General features: G+C 35.4%; 1 protein-coding gene across 1 annotated transcript in view; it reads left to right on the top strand.

Moving 5' to 3' along the window:
* Positions 1-20413, top strand: part of ENPP1 (ectonucleotide pyrophosphatase/phosphodiesterase 1) — a 60185-nt gene that overhangs the window by 16718 nt on the left and 23054 nt on the right. Inside the window, exons 2-7 of the mRNA XM_019729374.3 lie at positions 11122-11194; positions 13740-13856; positions 14610-14735; positions 15587-15647; positions 17788-17885; positions 19812-19891. Coding sequence (XP_019584933.3) covers positions 11122-11194; positions 13740-13856; positions 14610-14735; positions 15587-15647; positions 17788-17885; positions 19812-19891 — 555 coding nt within the window. The remainder of the gene's footprint in view (positions 1-11121; positions 11195-13739; positions 13857-14609; positions 14736-15586; positions 15648-17787; positions 17886-19811; positions 19892-20413) is intronic.

Raw genomic sequence — 20413 nt, 5'->3', positions numbered from 1 at the left:
CCGCTCAGAATTTCCCAGAGACTACCACAACTTACATATATGGGGAAATGTGTACTCATAAACTCATTCTTCTTTTTAGCCTTATTTCTCATCACTTGAGTAAGAGTTATCACTCGAGGGCTTACCGTGAACAGTTTCATCCATTCATAGCACTCCTGAAGGTTTATGCATACATGTGTAGTCACTTATTAGTCAATATTTGTCAAGCACTTGGAGCAGACCCTTGCACACAGAAGTGATATGTAAGTATTTGTTGAATTCATACATGCCTTGATTGGGATTACTCTTCGCTAGACCCTTTGTTATGCACTTACTCTTCTTTTAATTGATACAATTGTGTGAGGTAGGAGGGAGCAAACCTGTTCGCTGATGAGTGAGTCCGGTATGGTACCCAGACCTTAGTTGGGACTGTGTGTCTTTTACCGTATGTGGGACATGGTATCATATGTATAACTTGGAATTAGGAGTTCACAGGGCTCAGATATTTTTCGGTCAACTTCTGCTCTTATGGCACTTAGTTGATTTTGAGAAGTGGGGGCTCAAGATGCATATTTTTCCCTAATGTTCCAGCTTTGCTGAAATACACCTTCCATTACCATCATCTCAGACTTGTATTGTTCCTCAAATATACTTTATGTCGATTATTTCTGTTCTTTATCCCAGGAGTGATCTTTTCACTAAACTTTTTCTCACCCAACACTCTGGGATCCATGTCAATTTTTCCTCCCACATGAAACATTTTTTAGCTGCTCTTCGACCAGCTCTCCCTTTTCCCTGAACCACTCAATTGTCAGTTAGGCATAGAGAGGCTATAGAGTTTAGTGGTTAAGGGTCAGACTCTGGAGCCAGAGTGTTGGAATGTGAATCTGTCTCTGCCACTAACTTCTCTGTGTCCTCTGTGTATATGCAAACTAATTATAAAAGTGCCTGAGAAGTAGTGGATGCTAGCTTAGGGTTTATTGTTATTGTTATGGTTAGTAACTTATTAAACAAATATTTATTGTTCCTACTGTGTGAGCAGTCCTTTGCAAGAGGCTGAGGGCTAAACGGTGATAAGGGGAGGGGAAAGGCGTACTCCGTTATGGTGGTCCATCCCCACTGGAGCAGATAATTTGTTTGTTTGTTTGTTTGTTTGTTTATTTTAGAATTAATGTACAATATTAGTTTCAGGTGTATAGCATAGTGGTTTAACATTTACCTTATGATGTGATCGCTACAATAAGTGTAGTAGCCGTCTGTCACCATCCCAAGTTATTATGATATTATTGAATATATTCCCAGGACCAGAAACTTATCAAGATTCCCACAAGATTGTCTCACATTACAGCTGTGAGACAGTCTTGCTGCCTAGAAGCTGTACACAGGGCTTAGTCATAGAGGTCTGAGAAGGCGTCCCTGAGGAACTGACAGGTGAGCAGAAGAGGATTCTGACGGGAGGCAGCAGCATGTGCCTAGGCCCTTGGATAGCAGGGAGCATGGTCCATCCCAGAAAGGCAGACGGCCTGGGTGGCTGGTGTACCAAGACAAAGCTGGAAAGGTGATCAGGGGCCAGGTCCAGGCAGGACCTTGCAGACCATTTAGGGATTTGGGTTTTTGTTTTAAGGGCAATTGGAAATCACTGAAGTCTTTTTCTGTTTGTTTTCATTTCAATTTTTGTAATTAGTTACAAAATCTGATGTACATTTCAGAAAGGTCATGTTAGCTCTAGTGGCAAGACCAAATTAAAGGGCGCATATTAGGTGTAGAAAGATCACAGTCATTTTTTTACTTGCCCATTTCATAACTACTTTTTCCTACTAGATTTTAAGGTCCACGTGTTGCTAATTAAATTAAAATTTACACTAATTAAAGTTGAAATGAAAAAGGAATTCAGTTCCTACTCACAGTAGCCACTTTTCAAATGCTTAACAGTGATGTGCCATACATACTACCATATTGGGCTGCACAGACTGGAACTTTGTATCCTCCTTTAAATGTCTATTGCCCAGTGCTTACAGGTTGTGATGTCTAAAGTTTTTTTTAAATTTATAGTTCTTCCAGCAAGTAATAATGAAAATGTTCATAGAATAAATGTTCTTTGTTCAAGAAATCTTTATTAGAACAGAAGAAATTGCTTGAAAGGGTTACGTTGTGAATGTTCTTACAAATATAATTTTAAGATTTCTTATCCAAATGAATGATTGTAATTAAGTTGACGTAAGCCTAACTATACACTTTGAAAGGTGACACATTTCTGAAATTCTGTTCCCTCCAGAATTATAAACCCATGTATCCATTACCAGATTTTAGGTTCTGTCTTTTAATTGCCACTGTAATTGTCATTTGCGTCTTTACCGAAGACTTAATCTGGGTGTTTACAGAAAGTAAATGGTTGCTTGTTATCTCCCTGTTATCCCATTTCCTATCCTCAGGAAGAATTACCAAAAACCCTCTAGATAGTTGTCTATTTCCACTGTGCCCATGTTTCAAGAAGAAATATGAGGTACAAGGTGTTCTAGCCATTATGTTCCAAAAATTGTTTCAGAAAAGAAAAGAAATAAATCACAGAAACACAACTGAGCACGATATTCTTTTTCCACCTTTTGTGTTTCATCTCTGACCTACTCTCTGCGTAGGCAAGATACCTGCCTAGGCAAGAAAAACAATGTCTTTTGGGTAAAACCGGGGGTGCTTTACCTTTTAGTTTATCTGTTTTATACTCTGCCTGAAGGTAGGAAGAACTCTCTTGTACCATAAATAAACTACTTTTCTTCCCTTTCCCATCTGATGAGCTTAACTAAATTTAAAACATTTTTTTTCTAAAATAATTTAATACTACTTTTATTTAATGAGTCATATCTTTCTTAATTATAGCTTCAAAAGAAACAAACTGTTTTCAGGATGATTTGACCATGCTGTTTTGTTGTGTTTTTTCCCCCTTGAAATCCATCTGTAACAAGATAGAATTTAAATATTTTTTGCATCTATGAGATTGAGAATTAAAAACAAGTGAACCCTCAACATGGAAAGTTTTTTGCCTGTGTTAAATTTAGCTTAGATTATACCTTGGGCTGTGTGTGTGTGTGTGATGTCTGATTATTTGCTGTGCTGGCCAAGGTCCAATCAGAAAAACAAAGACCACACTTGGTAATTTAATCAGGAGGATTTAATATAAGAAACACGTTACAAAGTTGTTAGAAAAGCTGCAAGTTAAAGGGGTTGATGTGGCAATGATGTGGCAACCCAGAAGCATTTCCCTTCCTCCAATGAAGTGATGAAGAACCAGGTCGTGACCTCTGAGTGAAGCTGGCCAGTTGTGCACTTTCAGCAGAGTCAACTCTTAGATTCTTTGCATTGATCACTTCACCTTGGGCACAGTTGAGGCACACGATCTGTGAGAAGGAGAAAAGCAAGTGTGTTCTCTTACGTGGTCAAGGAGCTGTGTTGGTTAGTACTACTAGTCATTTGATAAATTCTTCTCTGTTCAGCATCCAGTCATCAGCTCTGTAGACTCAAAAACCTTTCAGTTTTATGATGGTTCAGGAATTGTGGAAAGGCTTGGCTGGGCAGGTGTGGTTCAGAGTCTGTCTTGCAGTTGCAGTCAGATGGTAGCTCGAGTTGCAACAGCAGGGGATGGAGCATCTAGGAGCTGGCAAAGTATCTCTCTCCCACTTCATGCACTTTCATGACATCCTCATGTCGTCTTTATGCGTGGGCTTGCAGCACGACAGCCTCAGAGTAGACTGCTTACATGGGGGCTGAAGGCTTTAAGACCAGATATTTCGATGATGGATCTACATAATTTAAAAATAATCGGATAGTATTTTATATTGTTTGGATTTACCATAGTGTATTGTATTTACTCAATTGTTTATTAACAGAAATTTAGGTTATTTGCACATTGTTACTATTACAAAAAATGCTACAATAAATAAATATTTCTGCATATCCTTATGTGCTTCTGTGAAAATATCTATCAGATAAATTAATAGAATTGGGATTGCAGAGTAGAGGTTATGCACATTTTGAATTTAGATAGATTCATCTAAATCATCTTTTAGAAAGGAACTTATACATCCATGAAGACAGTGTGAGAATGCCTGTTTCACTTTCCATTCTTGCTAACACATGAATTAGCAATCTTTTTCACCTTTGTCAATTTTTGGGGGTAAAAAGGGGACTCTTTGATTTATAATTCTTTCATTTCTAATGAAGGTAAATGTCATATTTTTGCTAGATGTTTAAATAGCTAGTTTATTACTTTGGGTATTTAAAAAATTACGGGTTATCTTTTTCTACTTGATTTTATACATTCATTCTCTACCATGGAAGTTAACCTTTTGCCGTATGTTGGAAATGGTTTGTCCTAGTTTCCTTCACCCCAGTTTTGCTTTCACTTGTAGCATTGCCCAATTTTAGATGTAAATAGAAAGTCTAGAGGCAGGAGGCTGTATTTAAGGAGGTACCCCCCCCAACCCCCCACCCCCCACAGTCTTTTTAAGAGTGATCCTTCTTTGTGTTGAGGTGTTTTCTGTTACTGACCTTGTAGATTAGGTACTTGTGTGTCAAGATTCAGTGAGGGTATACAAGCCATGGAATGAAGTCTGCCATCCAAGCTTAGTCTCTACTGAAACTATTACTTTATACTACCCAATGGATGGTTTATCCTTTGGCCTTTAACTTCAAAGAGAAATGGTCTGTGAGAGTACTTGGTGGGATCTGGGAGAAGTGATTTGCTCACTCAGGCAGAAGTTGTAAGCGCTGGATATTCTTTCCTTTGAAAATGCTTAGTGCTTTTTAAAACAAAAATAAATGAACAGGATGGGAAAGGATAAATCAGTTCTTAGATAATTGGTTCTGTCCTAGATAAATCAGTTCTCTGGAGCCCTTACAGGGTCCTAGGAAAAACTTCTAATATGAAGGATATTGCTCAGGATATGGGGTCAGGAGTGATCCAAAGGTAGGCTCAATTGTCAGGGGGAAATAGATGTATAGATATCTTAGGTTTATTCGGGACTATAGAGAATATCCAGTCCAGTTCAATGAAAGGACTACAGATGCTGTGGCTTTCTCAGTATCACAAAGTTCCAAATGTAATACACATTTTAATTTGGATATAGAGGCATGAGAGTTATTGGTTCCTTTGTGATTAGGGCCACAATTTGGCCATACTTATATTTTTAATAAAAAATGGCTAAAATTTTAGTAAGTTCTTATAGTTTATGGGCGAGTACTAGCATTATTTGTTTTCTTAAGCCATCCTTTTAATTTGATACTTCATTTTACCTTTCCGTCCTAAAAAAATATGTTTCAATGATTGTGACCAGCTCCCATGGGCTACTGATATGAGCTTTCTTTGAGACTTTTCTTCAAATGCATATTTAGCAGGATAATTATTGAAAATTAGGGAAATAATGAAATGACTATTTCCTTAAATATCAAAGGTGCCAAAAATTTTTTCTGGACTCTTAATTTTAATTTAGAGAAGAATTTCATAATTTTATCTTCCCAAGAGACTAGTTCAACCAAATGTGTAATGTACTTATCAAAATAATTGTTTTGAACTGCGCTTTCTATTATCAGCAACTGCTAACAGGTTTATATTAAATCGGGGGCATTGTCTTCTCTGTCTTTCATTACATAGTGTCATACCTGAATTAAATATATATATATATATATATATATATATATATATATATATATATATATATATATATATCAGCTATTATCTTTCTTACTTAGGAAAGGGTTAAAAAGAGCCCCTGAGTGACACATGGGAGCATTTAAAAGAGCCAGTATTTAACATAATAATTTAAGGATTTCTATTTTGTGCCTTACAGAACTTCTCTACTTCCTTCTGACTTTTTCTTCTGTTTTTTTTTTTTTTAAGATATGAGATAAAGAAAAACATAAAGATCCCAAAGAAGAGCATGTGCTCTTTTAAAAACGTGAATGTACGTCTCTTTATTCACAACTAGAATCCATTTTGGTAAAGTCTTTTAAACTCAAACTGCTGCTGATTTTCCCACTTAAACATATGAGAAATATTTGCCATTTAAAAAAATGCACCAGATTATGACACTATTTCTGACATAAATTAGAAGCAAGTAGTGTTTGAAATGATGGCAGACATCCAGCAATTCTATTAACCATTATTATAAAAAAAAAAATATGTTGATGGTGGATTCTTGGAAAGTCAATCAAAATTTCTGTGAAAAGTCTTTGTTTTTGTGGACTTTGGTATTAATATCTCTCATTTTAAAGCCAACATTTTCCCTTTTATGTTTGTGGAAAGTGCTGTACTGGTATCCAAAAGAGCAGAGCTTCTTCTTATCCACAGAAATAGGAGTCTCTCTGAAGGAAAGTTCTATGGCTTGTGATCTTAGCTTGTGTGTAATAGAATATCCTAGAAGTGCTTTAGCACCTGGGTTTGAGCAGGTGGCAACAAGTTCTACCTCACATGTATGGATCTGTATAGAGGCCACAGGAACCCACCATCGTGTTTCCCTCTGTTATGCTGTCATTAGCCTTCTGATTGATCCTTTAGTTACTCTTAAACCAGCATTGGTTTGGCAATAAATGGCCTTGTCCACCAAGACCCTAGATATTTGGGTTTTTTTATTGTCAGTGTGTGTGTGTGAGTGTTTGTATAGTTTAATTAATTGCTAGTTATTGCTTAAAACTTTATCAAACGACTCTTACATTACTTTTATTTTAGCACCTTTTCTTCCTTCTGTCATCATAGTCTTCAGTCTATGCTAGTCGTAAGTTGATAGATATTGGTATAATTTTTTGGACTCTTAATTGAGACATGTTAATGAGCTAACAAGCAATATCACTATTCCCATAATTTCCAAAGCTGATGTAATTGCGAGGATAAAGAACATCCTACTTAAGACAGTTATCATATTAAATGTTTCCTGGCTCTACAGACAGGCAGTAATATTTCTTAAATTGAATTTGATGAGGATGATCACCGGTTGGAGAGACAGAGATCTAAAAGATACATTTTTGAAAGCTGTCATAAATTAGAAATGGAGATAAAGTTTTGAAGTCATAATTTCACTGTAAAGAAATTGTGCTATTGTGTTGTTGAGTTAAACTATTTTGAGAAGAAAATTCAAATAGAATTAGATTTCACTGCTCTCAGAATTGTTGATGAGAAATTTCATACTGAACTTTTCTGATTGGGTGTTGTGTAACAGAGTGCTAGCTAATCTAAATTTCATCTTTGATGGATGAGACTAGTTGAGAAATGATTGCTTCTGTTGTACTTTTGTTTCAGTTACATGCTGTGCCTTATCTTATAAAAGGGAAATCTAAGTAGCTTCTTTTAGCAAAGAAGAGGTGATTCAAAAAATCAGTGTGCCTTTTCAGCTAAACAAGAAAGTAAAGGCCTGCATACAATGTGGGAGTTTTAAACCAGTGTTATGATATCAATGCTTGCTTACTACTAAATCTTTCCATAGTTTTTCTCAAGATGAGACTTCTTTGTAACAGAACTGTTCACAAGTTCTGTTTTATATTTAGTAAGGACAGTACAGTTATTGGTAATTATCTTCGTACTGAACTTCTTACAGCAGTGAGGGAATATGTATTTAAAGTCAATAAATTTCATGGTATAAATAGAATTCTCTTATTGTGATTTTCATTTATAGGTGAAAGGTTAACTCTGATTACTGGTAAAAGTAGTAGAACTTTTGGGTCTTCTTACTTCCAGCAAATCCCTCTGCCAATTTCAGGTTTCTGCTTTTGATTTCATCTCTATTCCATACTGTCCCACCTCTGAGGACTCAACTCAGACTCTGAAATTCCTTTCCGAGCTCATAGCTTTCATTCTTCCTCCTTGCTAGCTTGCCATCTCATTTGCACTCTCTCACACACCTGACCCCCTTTCTTTTCCTAGTTCTCCTTTCACATACCGATGTCCATATGGTCCTAACCCTGTTAAGCCATTGCATCCACACCTTGACTTTCTTGTCCCCCTTTTCTGCTCTGTTTTCCTTGCCTTCCCTGTCTCCCCATGCCATGTTATCTCTTTATCCCATTCCCCCACTGCCACTCCTAGAATTCAGGGCATTTGGGTCCATTACAATCCATGATCTCAGGTTAAGCTTGGCTCCCAGAGTTTGAGGGTCTTTTCACTCTTCCCTTGTTGACTAAGTCTCCCCTGTCCCCACTGATGTGCTGCCATCCTTCAGATGGGATGTTTTAAGTCCCCTCCATTACTTCAGAGCCCACCTTGACTTGCTCACTTCCAACAGATGCTTCTTACTTATCCAAGAAGATTGAGGAGGTCTGTCTTTAGCTGCTTTCCACTTTTTACGGCTACACCTCAGTTATTGGTGTGTTTTTTTTTTTGTATTTTCTCAAACTCCTCTGGCACACCTATCTCTGAGGCTAACCCCATGAGAATGTGTCATTTTATAGATTAAACATGACTTATTAAACCAGTTTCTCAAAATGAGCTTAGATTGTTTCTGGGTTTTGTTGTTGTTTTTAATGAATTCAACCAATTTTGAAATAAACGTTCCTGGACACCTGCTTGTAAGCGTACAGGCAGTCCTAGTTTTGCATGACTTTCTGACGTACACTTTCAGTTACCATGGTTTAATTAAATAACACCTTTCCCCAAAAAATATGGTTCAAATTTCAGTTGCCAAGATTTGTTAACTGTAGTTGCATTAAAGTTCAGTCTTTGCTGCTAACTTTTCAGTCCACAAAGCACTACGTATATAAAATGCATATTGTGGTCCATGACCAATGTTACTTCTTTCGAAGTCTGTCAGGGATCGGTCATTATGTGTCTTTTGATCAGTTCAACCCAGACAGCAAAGCAGGCAATTGTGTTGCTTCTTTGTCTCCCAGTGATAAGTCTACATGACATTTATAAAAATGGATAATTGAAAGAGGGAATCGGTTGATAAAGATGAAAGTGCAGTAAAGAAAAATGATAATGCTGGAAGTGAAATTCAAACTGAATGTAAATGAGATTATGGGAGAAATAACTAACTGTGGGAATGTTAACACTGCCGCTGTTTAATAGACTTTAGATACGCAGCCAGAGGAGCTTAGTAAGGGAGAATTTTCTGACATAAATAAGGAGCATGGTTGTGATGAAAAGAATGAAGATGTGTCAAACGAAGTGACACTGGCACCAAAATTCATATTGAAAGAACTCTTGGAGATATTGCGTGATATTGAAAATGCAAAGGTTAAAACATTGGAAACTTACCTAAACTTAGAAATTAATATGGCAATTCACTAAGGCATAGAAAGGGCAAAAATAAAAATTAAAACTTTAATTCACCATGGTTTAAATTACAATATACTAAATAAAGGTTAGTTTTACTATGTTTTGTTTTCTATATATATTTTTGACAATAAGAATTTTTAATATTTTTGATACTTTAAAAGTATGCTACTGTGTGATTGTGTCATTTTACACCACCATCAAATGTTCAAGCTGTTCTTCTGTTGGTTCCCTATTTTAATGGAGATGTATACACTTAGGTTTTTGGTTTCCTTAAAAAAGAAATAAAAAAGGTCTGGCCTTGACCCTGTTTAGTTTTAGACCCACTATATTCTTGCTCTCCTTTTTTTTCCCCCATTTCCTTTTGTAATAAGTTATACCTGCTGCTTCAGTTTACTTAGCATTCACCTCTTCTTTCGTTATGGCAGTCATTTGAGAGTAGGCACCTGGAGGACAAAGGTCATGTCTGTTTTATTACTGAGAAGCCAGTACGTAGCCTAGAGACTGGCATATGCTCAATGCTCAATGTTTTATTTGCAGGAATGTGTTCATAAAAGCCACTACCCCCCATCCACCCTGCCCCATTCACCCATTCCTCCTGTCTCTATTACCTTTCTTGGCTTTTGAGCAATACTACTCCACCTTTCCATTCCTCCACGCTCTGTCCATGTCCATTCCCCTTTGCATTTTCTTTGTTCCAGCCAAAATAGCTGCTCATTACTCATCAGCCACCTTCTATATGCCTTTCTTCCTTTGGGCCTTTCCTTATGCTGGTCTTGCTCCTAGATGTTTGCTCTGATGGGTCCTCTGTTCCCTTCCCTCAGCTCTGCCTGCAGTGTCACGCCATCATTGGCCCTTTCAGAGCCCAGCCAGCCCAAAGCCTTTCTCTATGATGCTCTTTCTGATCTCCTTCTCCCCAACCACCCCAAAATTTATCCTTCTTTAAACAACTGTAGAACTCTGCAACTTCTTCCTAGAGCCTGCCAATACGAGTCTCTTGTGCTGTTGTTTTTTATCCCCTTGCACACAAATACGAGCTCCCTGAGGTATCTCTTATTCTGTCCTTACATATAGTTGGTATTAAAGGAATACTTGGTTGAAATGTCCTGCAAAGTGACATTCCAGAGAGCTCTCAAGGCAACTCCATCCCACTAAAAATATTGAGGGTTGTTAATGGATTGTCCTGCTTTATATTCTAATTCACAAACAAAAAGTTCTGCCATTGTTCTTAGGAGTTGTATTTTGTATCCACTTATTTTAAAATGTCAAAGGCCATAAGAGTAGAGAATGAGAAATTAGCAAAATGTTAGAACTGGAATGATTTTTAGAGATCCATGCAGTCCAACTCTTTAATGAATAAATTAAAGAGTGACTTGCCCTGAATCACAGAACCAATTCATGGTAACATTTGGACCCGCGATGTAGACACCTAACCCTATTCAGCTCCCAGAAGCTGCCACAGTGCATATGAAGATATTGCTTAGGTTTGTGTAGTTAAATTGTTTAAAAAGGAATCTAATATTCTAGTATTGCCTTTTATAGATTAACAAATAGGAAATCAAGTCTCTAGATGGATTTTCTTCTCTCCCTCCCTTAATTACTACAAATTCTTTGACTAGATTAATTTACATCAACTGGGAAATTTCTGACAACTTTAACCTTGGACGGCAGAGATTCATTTGCTAACATTTAGGTAGACTTTTTATTGAAGTATAACATATATACAGAAAAGTATATAAGTGTGCGGTTTGGATTTTCACAGAGTAAACATGTTTATGTGACCAGCACCCTTATCAGAAAATGGAGCAGCAAGTTTAGAAACATTTGAAGAAACCAAACATTTGAAGAAATGTCTTAAAACTGTATAATTTTCTTTTTTCTCCCCACAGGTATTGTCAGTCTGTGTGTTAACAATAATCCTTGGTTGTATATTTGGGTTGAAACCAAGCTGTGCCAAAGAAGGTAAATAAATAGTAGTGTGTGTGTGTGTGTGTGTGTGTGTGTGTGTGTGTGTATTCAGGCTTCTTTAGAATGTGATTGAGATAAGCATTATGTCCTAATCCTATGGATACTCCATAGATATTGAAATTTGATGCTGGTTTTAGCCTTCTTCTTGAAGCTCTTTTATTATTGTAACCATACAATATTTTATTTACTTGTAAAACCATCCCAAAACAACAAAGAGGGGCTATGACCAAAACACCAGCCAAACAAACAGAAAAAACAAAAAACAACAACAAAAATCCCAGAACAACAGAAATTAAATCAAAAACAAACAAGCTGACATGGCGAACAGGTTCTGGTGCCGTTTTCCTGGAGCCCACACCCAGATTTCCTCCAGGCAGTCTCCTAGGGACACCCTTTCTTCCCAAGCAGTTAGTTGCTGAAGCAGTCCTGGATGTTACTAGGTGACCAGTTAACATCCCTCGAAACCAGAAACATATCATTACATGCTCTTAAGGCTTTTAAAATTGTGACATTGGTGGTTTCAAAGAAATAGTGGTATTTTTAAACAGATATATATATATATATATATATATATATACACACACACACACATATATATAAATATAATATATTACATATATTATATATATATATATAATATATATGCATATTATACCGAGTGTAGAAATTATCCAGCATTGACAAGATCACTATAAATAATAAAACTGAATCACAGTACATTGTAGTAGTCATTATTTGCCTCTGAAGTAAGTTTTTTTCTAACCTGTATAAAATCATTCATTGGTGGTCTTCCTAGGCAATTCAGTTGTGAAAATTGAACAAATTCTTTTCCTTCTCAATTGTTTTGTAATTGTAATATTAGTCATTAAAAAAAATTAGTGATTGTTAAGCCATCATTTATTGTCGAAATGAGTGAAATATAGTAATTTTATGTGTTTAGTCAGCAATCTACAGGCATATCTTGAAGATATTGCAGTTTGGTTTCCAAACCACTGCAATAAGCAAGTTATAATCTTTTTTATGGTTGAGGGTCTTGCCTTCATTTTATGAAAAACACAGCATCAGGGAAGTACAATAAAGCAAAGCACAATAAAACAAGGTATGCTTGTCTTCAGGGCAAATGTATTGAAGTTTAACAAAATTAAGAAGCTACAGACTTTAGTGTTAGGCCTCAAGTAATTTACTTTGAGTTCAGTTTGACAAAAATAATACTGAAGGGTTACAAATAGCCATTTTAATCTAAACCCAACATAGTATGCTTAGTATTTTTAAAAATGACTAGGTACATATTAATGAGCTTCAAGTAATAACTATCATGCTAATAGCTTTCCCCCACCCCAGGTCAATAAAATAAGTACTTCTGATCCTAGAAATTAAAATTGCTGAATTTCTGTGTCCTGAGAGTTAAATTCTGTGACAATATCTTGTTGGGTCAGGAGGCTATTAAAGTCAAGAGCTAAGATTATTCCTTTTCTCAGTTGGACTTCCATTATTTTACGAATGGATTTTTTTTCTTCATCATCTGATTTTTCAGTAATCAAATAAAAACACAGCTTATTCCAAATATTAGATTGGTGCAAAAGTAATTGCGGTTTTTGCACCAAATATTAGATTGGTGTAAAAATAATTGCGGTGTTTTGCAATTTTTTTAACCCTTTAAGCTGCAATTACTTCTGCACCAACCTAATATCTAGTAAAGAGTTACAATGTAAAATAATTTTTTTAATGAAAAATATTTTCCTTCCCTGTCTACCATTTATCCATTAAACAAAATCATATTAGGACCAACTATATGTCATGCATCTTGCTGGGTACCAGGGAGACAGTATGCTGAACAAAATCCAGGTGTTGTCTTTGTTCTTAAGAGGTTTAGGATACTAACCAAATAATCACTTACAAATGGAATTAAGTGACTGAGGAGAAGGACAAGGTTTTATAAAAGCTTAAAGAAAGGAAAATGGACCTAGACTGGGGAATTTGGACAGGCTTCTGAGAGGGAACCAGACTGGATCTGAAGGTGACATGGGTGAGTAAGGTGATGGTGGAAGGGACAGTCCCGCAGAATGTGTTCTGCATAAACACATTACTTTATACCAAAACTGAGAGCAAGGTAAGTCAGGTATTCTCTTTCTGAAATATTCATAATCACTTGCTCACAATTTGAAATTTTGGAGAACTCCATGGCCAACCTTTGCAGAGCATAAAATATTCACCACAAGCCCTTATTCTGACTTTTTTTTTTTAACCATCCCATAGGTATGTAAGTTTTATCAAACCCGGTAGGGTTTGTAATAAATAAGAGAAAAATATCTCTTTTTTTCTATGGCAAGAGATAAAATCACAATCTATATAAGGTAACCTTGTATTTGTCTCACTTTCTACATGTATTTGTGAAAAACTTCCAAGGTAACTTTATTATCCCATCTATCTTTTCTAAAGTAGTATTTGAATCTGTATGCTACTTAGGTATATTAGTTGATATTTGCTTTTTAATCATATAATGATTAGAAACATCTAACTCATTATTTAACATTTTCAGTTAAAAGTTGTAAAGGTCGCTGTTTTGAGAGAACATTTGGGAACTGCCGCTGTGATGTTGCTTGCGTTGACCTTGGAAACTGCTGTCTAGATTACCAGGAGACGTGTATAGAGCCAGGTAAAAATGCACAGGGGAAAAAAATGGAGTCACAAGAATTAGTAGTAAAAAATCAGAGCAGTGTTCTGCATCTTTTAGGTGTGTGACCTAACTCATTTGAGATTTTAAAAAATTTGGCCTTTATATTTTTTTGAAGAAAAAATTTCACCTATTCTGCCACTCACTAAACATCTTCTAGATAGCAAAACTGTGCCTGTTTTTAATGTATGCGGAAAGCCTAGACAGTCTAATTTGCATTTAAACTAAGTTAAAAAAAGCTGCTTGAAATATATGAATATTTTCATTATGGGATTATTAAAGTAAGCGTTCTTAGACGTCCACTTAAACTTTAAAATGAAACCATCAGAATATGGAGACTTTTCTCAGTTTGATGTAGACTTCTCTACATTTGACATGGAGTGATATTTAAATGGGAGTGAGCCAGATTTAGGTTAAATTTGAGAACCCTGGAAATGGCTGGTGGAAGAAGCCAAGATCTTCATATGAATTGTATAATAATTTGTCCACATTTTAAAATGATGAGATTCTGGGATTTATTATTTAGTGAAATAATAATTGTTGCCTCCATGTTCTCTGTGTTCGTTCTGATTGACCACTGCAGTGGCAGATTTTGTGAGTGGCAAAATGAAGCTACAGAATGAGCTAGTTCATTGTCTTTTACAGATCTTGGGTTCAGAAGACCACAATTCTGTGTTCACGTTGAATGTTTTGAATTTGGACCATCAAATTAAATTTGTCGATATTTATTTCCAGAACACATATGGACTTGCAGCAAATTCCGGTGTGGTGAGAAAAGGTTGCCCAGAAGCCTCTGCTCCTGTTCCGATGACTGTAGAGATAAGGGTGACTGCTGCATCAACTACAGCCCTGTGTGTCGAGGTCAGGTTTGCACGCCCTCAACAGCTTCGACAGCAGCCTGACATCTTCCTGGGTTTTCGCTGGGTTTTGCATAAACACTTTATAAAAGAAAATTTCAAGCATATACATGAGTAGAGAGAGTGTGTGTAATGAACCTGGTGCCCACACCCAGCTTAATGATTCTTAGCTGCACATGGCCAATCTTGTTTTATCTACTCATTCTCCTGCCATCACCCCCTCATGCTAGTTTGATATTAGCTACACATTTAATGTGGTATTTGTAGAAAGATTGCCCTGGCTGACTCCTATGTCCCAGGTACCCTTGTGAAAAACGAGGATAAAGTCTGCCATGCATTGAGAGAGCAGGTGTGAAATTACTGCAAAAGATTTCAGGGTATTATGTAAGCTGAGGTTATTATGAAGTCTTGTCTAGTTGTTGCAGGGTTCTTTGAAATTTCTTGACGACAGAATCTGGCTCTATATGAAAGGAACTAAGACATCAAGGAGTTAAAACCAGAAGATTTTGTAGGGTGGGTTAGAAGGAGGGTTGTAAATTTTGGCTGAAAATATTAACAATTTGAAAATGGAAAATATGCCTTTAAGTTATCACAAATATAGTATTGTATTTTAGTCTTGTGGATTATACATTCATTTTTTTTCTTTCTGATATTTAGTAACTCTTGGGAAACAGATTTTTATTTAGAAACAGATTACTTTCTTTTCATTGTATTTCCCTAGAACCATGCCCCATATTACCTGTGTATCTGTTCACACATTTCGTTTTGGGAATCTGTCTTACTGTGTCTCACAAACATCTCAATTGTTACTATTAAAGTGTGTTCTACTCATTTTATTTCTTAAAAATATTTTAGGTGAGAAAAGTTGGGTAGAAGAAACGTGTGAGAGCATTAATGAGCCACAGTGTCCAGCAGGGTAAGATGATATTCTCAGATACAAATTTCTTTCTTTTTCAGAAGTACCATCTTTTTTCTTTCCAAATTGAAAAGATGAAAATACTAATTATTTATTGGTTCATTAGACATGATTTTTAGTCAGGACTCATATTTGGCACTGGTGGTATAGAGATGGCGTAGAGTGGTATGACCCCCACTCTGGAAGCTAGTGGGAAAAAAGAGGTCATGAATATTTTTTAGTATTCATGAGTGTTAGATGGAAGTATTTGTGTCTTCCTTCTTAAGAAAGAAGGCCTTTTACTTTCATTTGGAGTTTTGAGAGTTGAACTTGTAGCAAATTACTTTGTAGCTTTTTGTTATTTTTGTATTTAGCTTCATTTATAAATTTTAGGGATAAGCAACATGTCTGTGAGAAGATGTTACCTAATTTTTACAGTTCATATTTGTATTTTGTCAAATTATTTTGCACAGTACGTTTTATATACTAGGCTATAAAAAAGTTTTTATGGAATTCAAGGGATGGAAATTTTGTAAAAGGTGTTAGATATATTTAACTGTGCTACACTTGGGATCTACCTCATAACTTGAATTATTGATCTTCAGAAGTATATTTTCACTTCTTCAAAATGATGAGTTTTTAAACTATTAAAAGTTTTAAAGCTGTATAGCTTATTTTGTTTATGCGTTTGTTTATTTTTAACGATATAAGATGTGTTGTTGTTTTTTTCTTTTGGATGGGAGAGTATTTTGTTGTTGTTTTATAAAGCAATAGTAACAGCAGCAGCAAAACCTAAACCTAAACCAAAAATTTCCAGAAGAGACTTTTTTCAAAGGGCACTACTCATGTACCCTAAGCTGTCTTTTAAGTCCAAGACGTACTGGAAATTTCAGACTTAGTGAATTTTGAATCTTTTCCTTTGAAACATTGATCATTATTTTTCAATTGTGATGTTTACTCTTTTAGTAAAAAAAAATGTAAATCCCCCTGTCTTTACAAGAAGATCATAATTTAGATCACACTTTATTATACTGGAAATTATTATACCAGTATGTTTACTTGCTGGCCCAGTAAACTCTTTTTGTGTTTTTTGTTGATTCGGTGTAAGTTTCTTTATATAGATATGGATCATTGAGGCTAAAAGCAGCTGCTTTTGCAGAGCCGTCCAACAGAGCTATGGTACAAACACTATAAATTTTCTCCTTTTTCTATTTGCATTCGTATGTGAGAGTAAGCTGGGGAAGAGGTAGAGTTGGGAAAGGCAAGGTGAGGTAAACATTTGCTCTCAAATTTTAAATAACTGAGTGAATTTTCACTCAGTGGAAAGTTTTTTCATGGTAATCTAGTGATACACAACTCTCCTGCCATCTACTAGATATCATTAGAAGCTGCCAAATTTCTGAATCATGCTTGTTTTGGTGTAGTCATATAATAGCTGTCTGTCATTATTCTCTTTCGTATGTGTTTTTTGGGCTGTTTTTTGCCTCTCTGTTTGGATTTCCACACCACACACATTAACTCTGTGTGTGTGTGTGTGTGTGTGTGTGTGTGTATGTACACTGTTCATTCCTAGCTTTGGATCATTTCTTTGTTTATATATTTAAATCTAGTGAATACCAATCAAACTTATTTATTAAATATTAATATAGTTTAAATATATTAAATGTAAAAATTAAATATTGTGTATAATGTATATGATACGAGGTGCCGTCTGTTAGATTCACATATAGACTATTGGAAAGTGATTGTTCAGGAAAAAAAATAATGGAAACAAATATAATTTAGAAAATGCTGTTTGTTAACATTTATTCCCCTGCAAATTGGGAAAGTAGCATTGCATTTTAGTAGCACTTGGTCTAGCTTTTGGAAGAGTAGGAACCATGAATGATGTCCTCTGTATGGTGCCTTGAAATGGTATGAGTGCTTAATAAATGCTTTTTGATGATAGATACCTAATGAAATATAAAAGCATGTATAGGAATACAAATACTTGTAAAATATCCTGTATGACAGCGCTTGCTGAGCTTCTTAGTTTACTTTAGATTACATACCGACCTCCATGGAAAATCTTCACTGGATCTGTACCAAGGAAGGAGAAAATCTTCACTGGTGTGTGTCTTCTTCCTGCTTATTTAAACTTTTTTTTTTTCTTATTACCCAGGTTTGAAATGCCTCCTACCCTCTTATTTTCCTTGGATGGTTTCAGAGCAGAATATTTACATACTTGGGGTGGACTTCTTCCTGTTATTAGCAGACTAAGTGAGTAACTTCAGACTTTACTCTTGGAATGTCATGATTTCAGTGAGATAGACTAGGGAGACAGTCTCTTTGGAAAAATACTGGCTGAACCTATTTTACCAAACTTCTCTATTGCAAAGTAGTTGAAACTGATGATAAGGAACTAGTCTTTAATATTATCATTACTCTGAAGATAATACAGTTATCTTAGGATTTTTATCCATTAGTACACGTGTGTGTGTGTGTGTGTGTGTGTGTGTGTGTGTGTAAACTTAATATAAATAACTATATAAATACATGAACATTTTTTCTTAAAATTTTGGATTTATTTCCTGGTAATTTTATTTATTATTTCATTTACTTATTAACTACTATATCTTCAAATAGAATTTCAAAAATTTGAAGGTATTTCTGATATATATTAGTAATATAGACTCACAATAATTGCCTGCTAATTATCCTATAGTATCATGTAACATCCTTCCAGTTTCTTTGTGTTAACTAAGGCCTTAATTGAATGATTATTCTATAAGTTGATTCTATTGATACACTAGTAGAATGGTCTTTTCTTAGTATTAATGCCCAAGTTTTAAATCACATTAACCACCAGTAATATGGGTATAACTTGTGTCACTATTGTTATCGAAAAAGGAAAATTGTATGTGGGTGTAAAAGGGTAGAATTTTACTCATTACCAGTGATCAAATTTAGGTAGTTACAGTGTAATATTGGACTGAGATAGAAGTATTTAAATACAACTATTTTAGTGTTCTTCGGGAATTCTAAAATGTTATTTACCAGACTTGAGTATATGAGATTGGTTTAAACATTAAAATCGTTCTCGGTAAACACATGTGCACATTAATTGTACTTCTTTTGTTACAAGCAAAAGTAATTTTGGAAGACTTCTTAAAATTTCAGTTTTTAATTTCTATCTGGAAGAAAGTAGGTTTTATAAATAATCATTTGTCATAAACAGCCTTTAACAAAGAGCTTGCACAGGCAAGGAACGCTCTGTTCCTATCAGCCAGGCCCATGGACTTTGAAACTTGAATTTGGCCCTTTGTTACCATTAGGAGGAAAGTTTGTCTCAATGGCACTACACATGGCATCCTGAGTTGAGAATTAAGGAGCCATATGTACCTGAATGTGACATTTAAAAGAAATTAATACACAATTAGCCTAATCCTTAGCTTTGGATAAGTGGAGGACTTAGTGTGGTATTCTGAACAATTCGGGAGGTACTGAGATAGATAGACTCATGCTAATCCAGGGAACATTTTCAGTCAATGAAGCATTGAAATGCTAGAATCATTAGTTATATCTTCCTCCCTCAATAGCAGACACAAGAGAAGAGGAGTGTGACACCAGGGCTAAACCAAGAACAGTCTGACTTCTGTGCTTTCTCAAACTTGAAGCCAGAGCATGCCTTTTTGTCTTTCAGTAGTTTTCTCCAAAGTTAGCTAGTTCTGGATCTATGAGTTGGGACCCCAGCCACTATTTTACCCTTGTTTCAGTTTTGCAGATTTAGCTACCGTACTAGTGCAATTTTTTGTTGTTGTTGTTTTGTTTAATACTACCTGTTGTAATTTAGGTATGTGCCCACTAAATAGTAACGAAGGTCTAGCAAACATCATTATTACAAATATTCCATCTGGAATGTAATGTTACTGATAAGTATGGGATAATTATTCCATTGGCTTAATTATTTTTTTAATGTTTTCTTTCCTTTTTTTTTCACTAAGAGAAAAATAACTCTAATCTTAACCTTGATTTTGAGTTCACAAAATTGCTTTATAATTCACCCTGAATTTGTAGATGGTTATAAACTCCTCCTGGGTTAATTTTTTTTTATACGGTTTAGACTGCTGTGGTACCAAAGCTAAATGACGTAAACAGATTGTCAGTGGTATTTAATAACAACCTTTATTTTTTTTTTCTTTGTAGAAAACTGTGGAACGTATACTAAAAACATGAGACCAGTATATCCAACAAAAACTTTCCCCAATCACTACAGTATTGTCACAGTAAGTGCCGCATTTCAACTTTTATATGTTCAGAGAAGTGAGATGTAAATGCATTTTTTGATGAATTAATTAGATATCAGCTCAGAAAAAAATAAGTTCTTTTCCAATGTATCATTAAATAACGAAACATAGGTTCTGGTCTTTGCTCTGCTACTAACTAGCTGTGGCTGGAAGGCCACTTTATCTTCGAGTCTCAATTTTCTCATCTGTGAAAAGAGGTGACTAAAGACCCCAAGAAATGATTTATTGGTTTCCTTTTAGTTTTAAGATCTGTCATTTTTGTATCCTGTTTTTTTTCTTACAGTTTTGTAGCTTACTTTATTTGAGCCCCACAGCTATCCCACGCTCTTGTGTTCTCAACTTGTCTTTCCAGGCATCTTAATGTATGAGTTTGAGCAAGTCACTCTGCTTGACTCTGAATAGGATTACAGCCCTGTTTTTGTGTCAAAGTTTCCAGATTTAATTTGAATCCAGAAAAAAAAATAAATGTAGAATTCATTAGGCCTTAAGGTTGAAGCGGCA

Source organism: Rhinolophus sinicus, chromosome 2, assembly GCF_057876585.1.
Source record: "Rhinolophus sinicus isolate RSI-liver-muscle chromosome 2, RSI-T2T, whole genome shotgun sequence".
NCBI lineage: Eukaryota > Metazoa > Chordata > Mammalia > Chiroptera > Rhinolophidae > Rhinolophus > Rhinolophus sinicus.
Note: the sequence above shows the minus strand (reverse complement) of the source record. Positions and strands in the feature narration are given on the sequence as shown.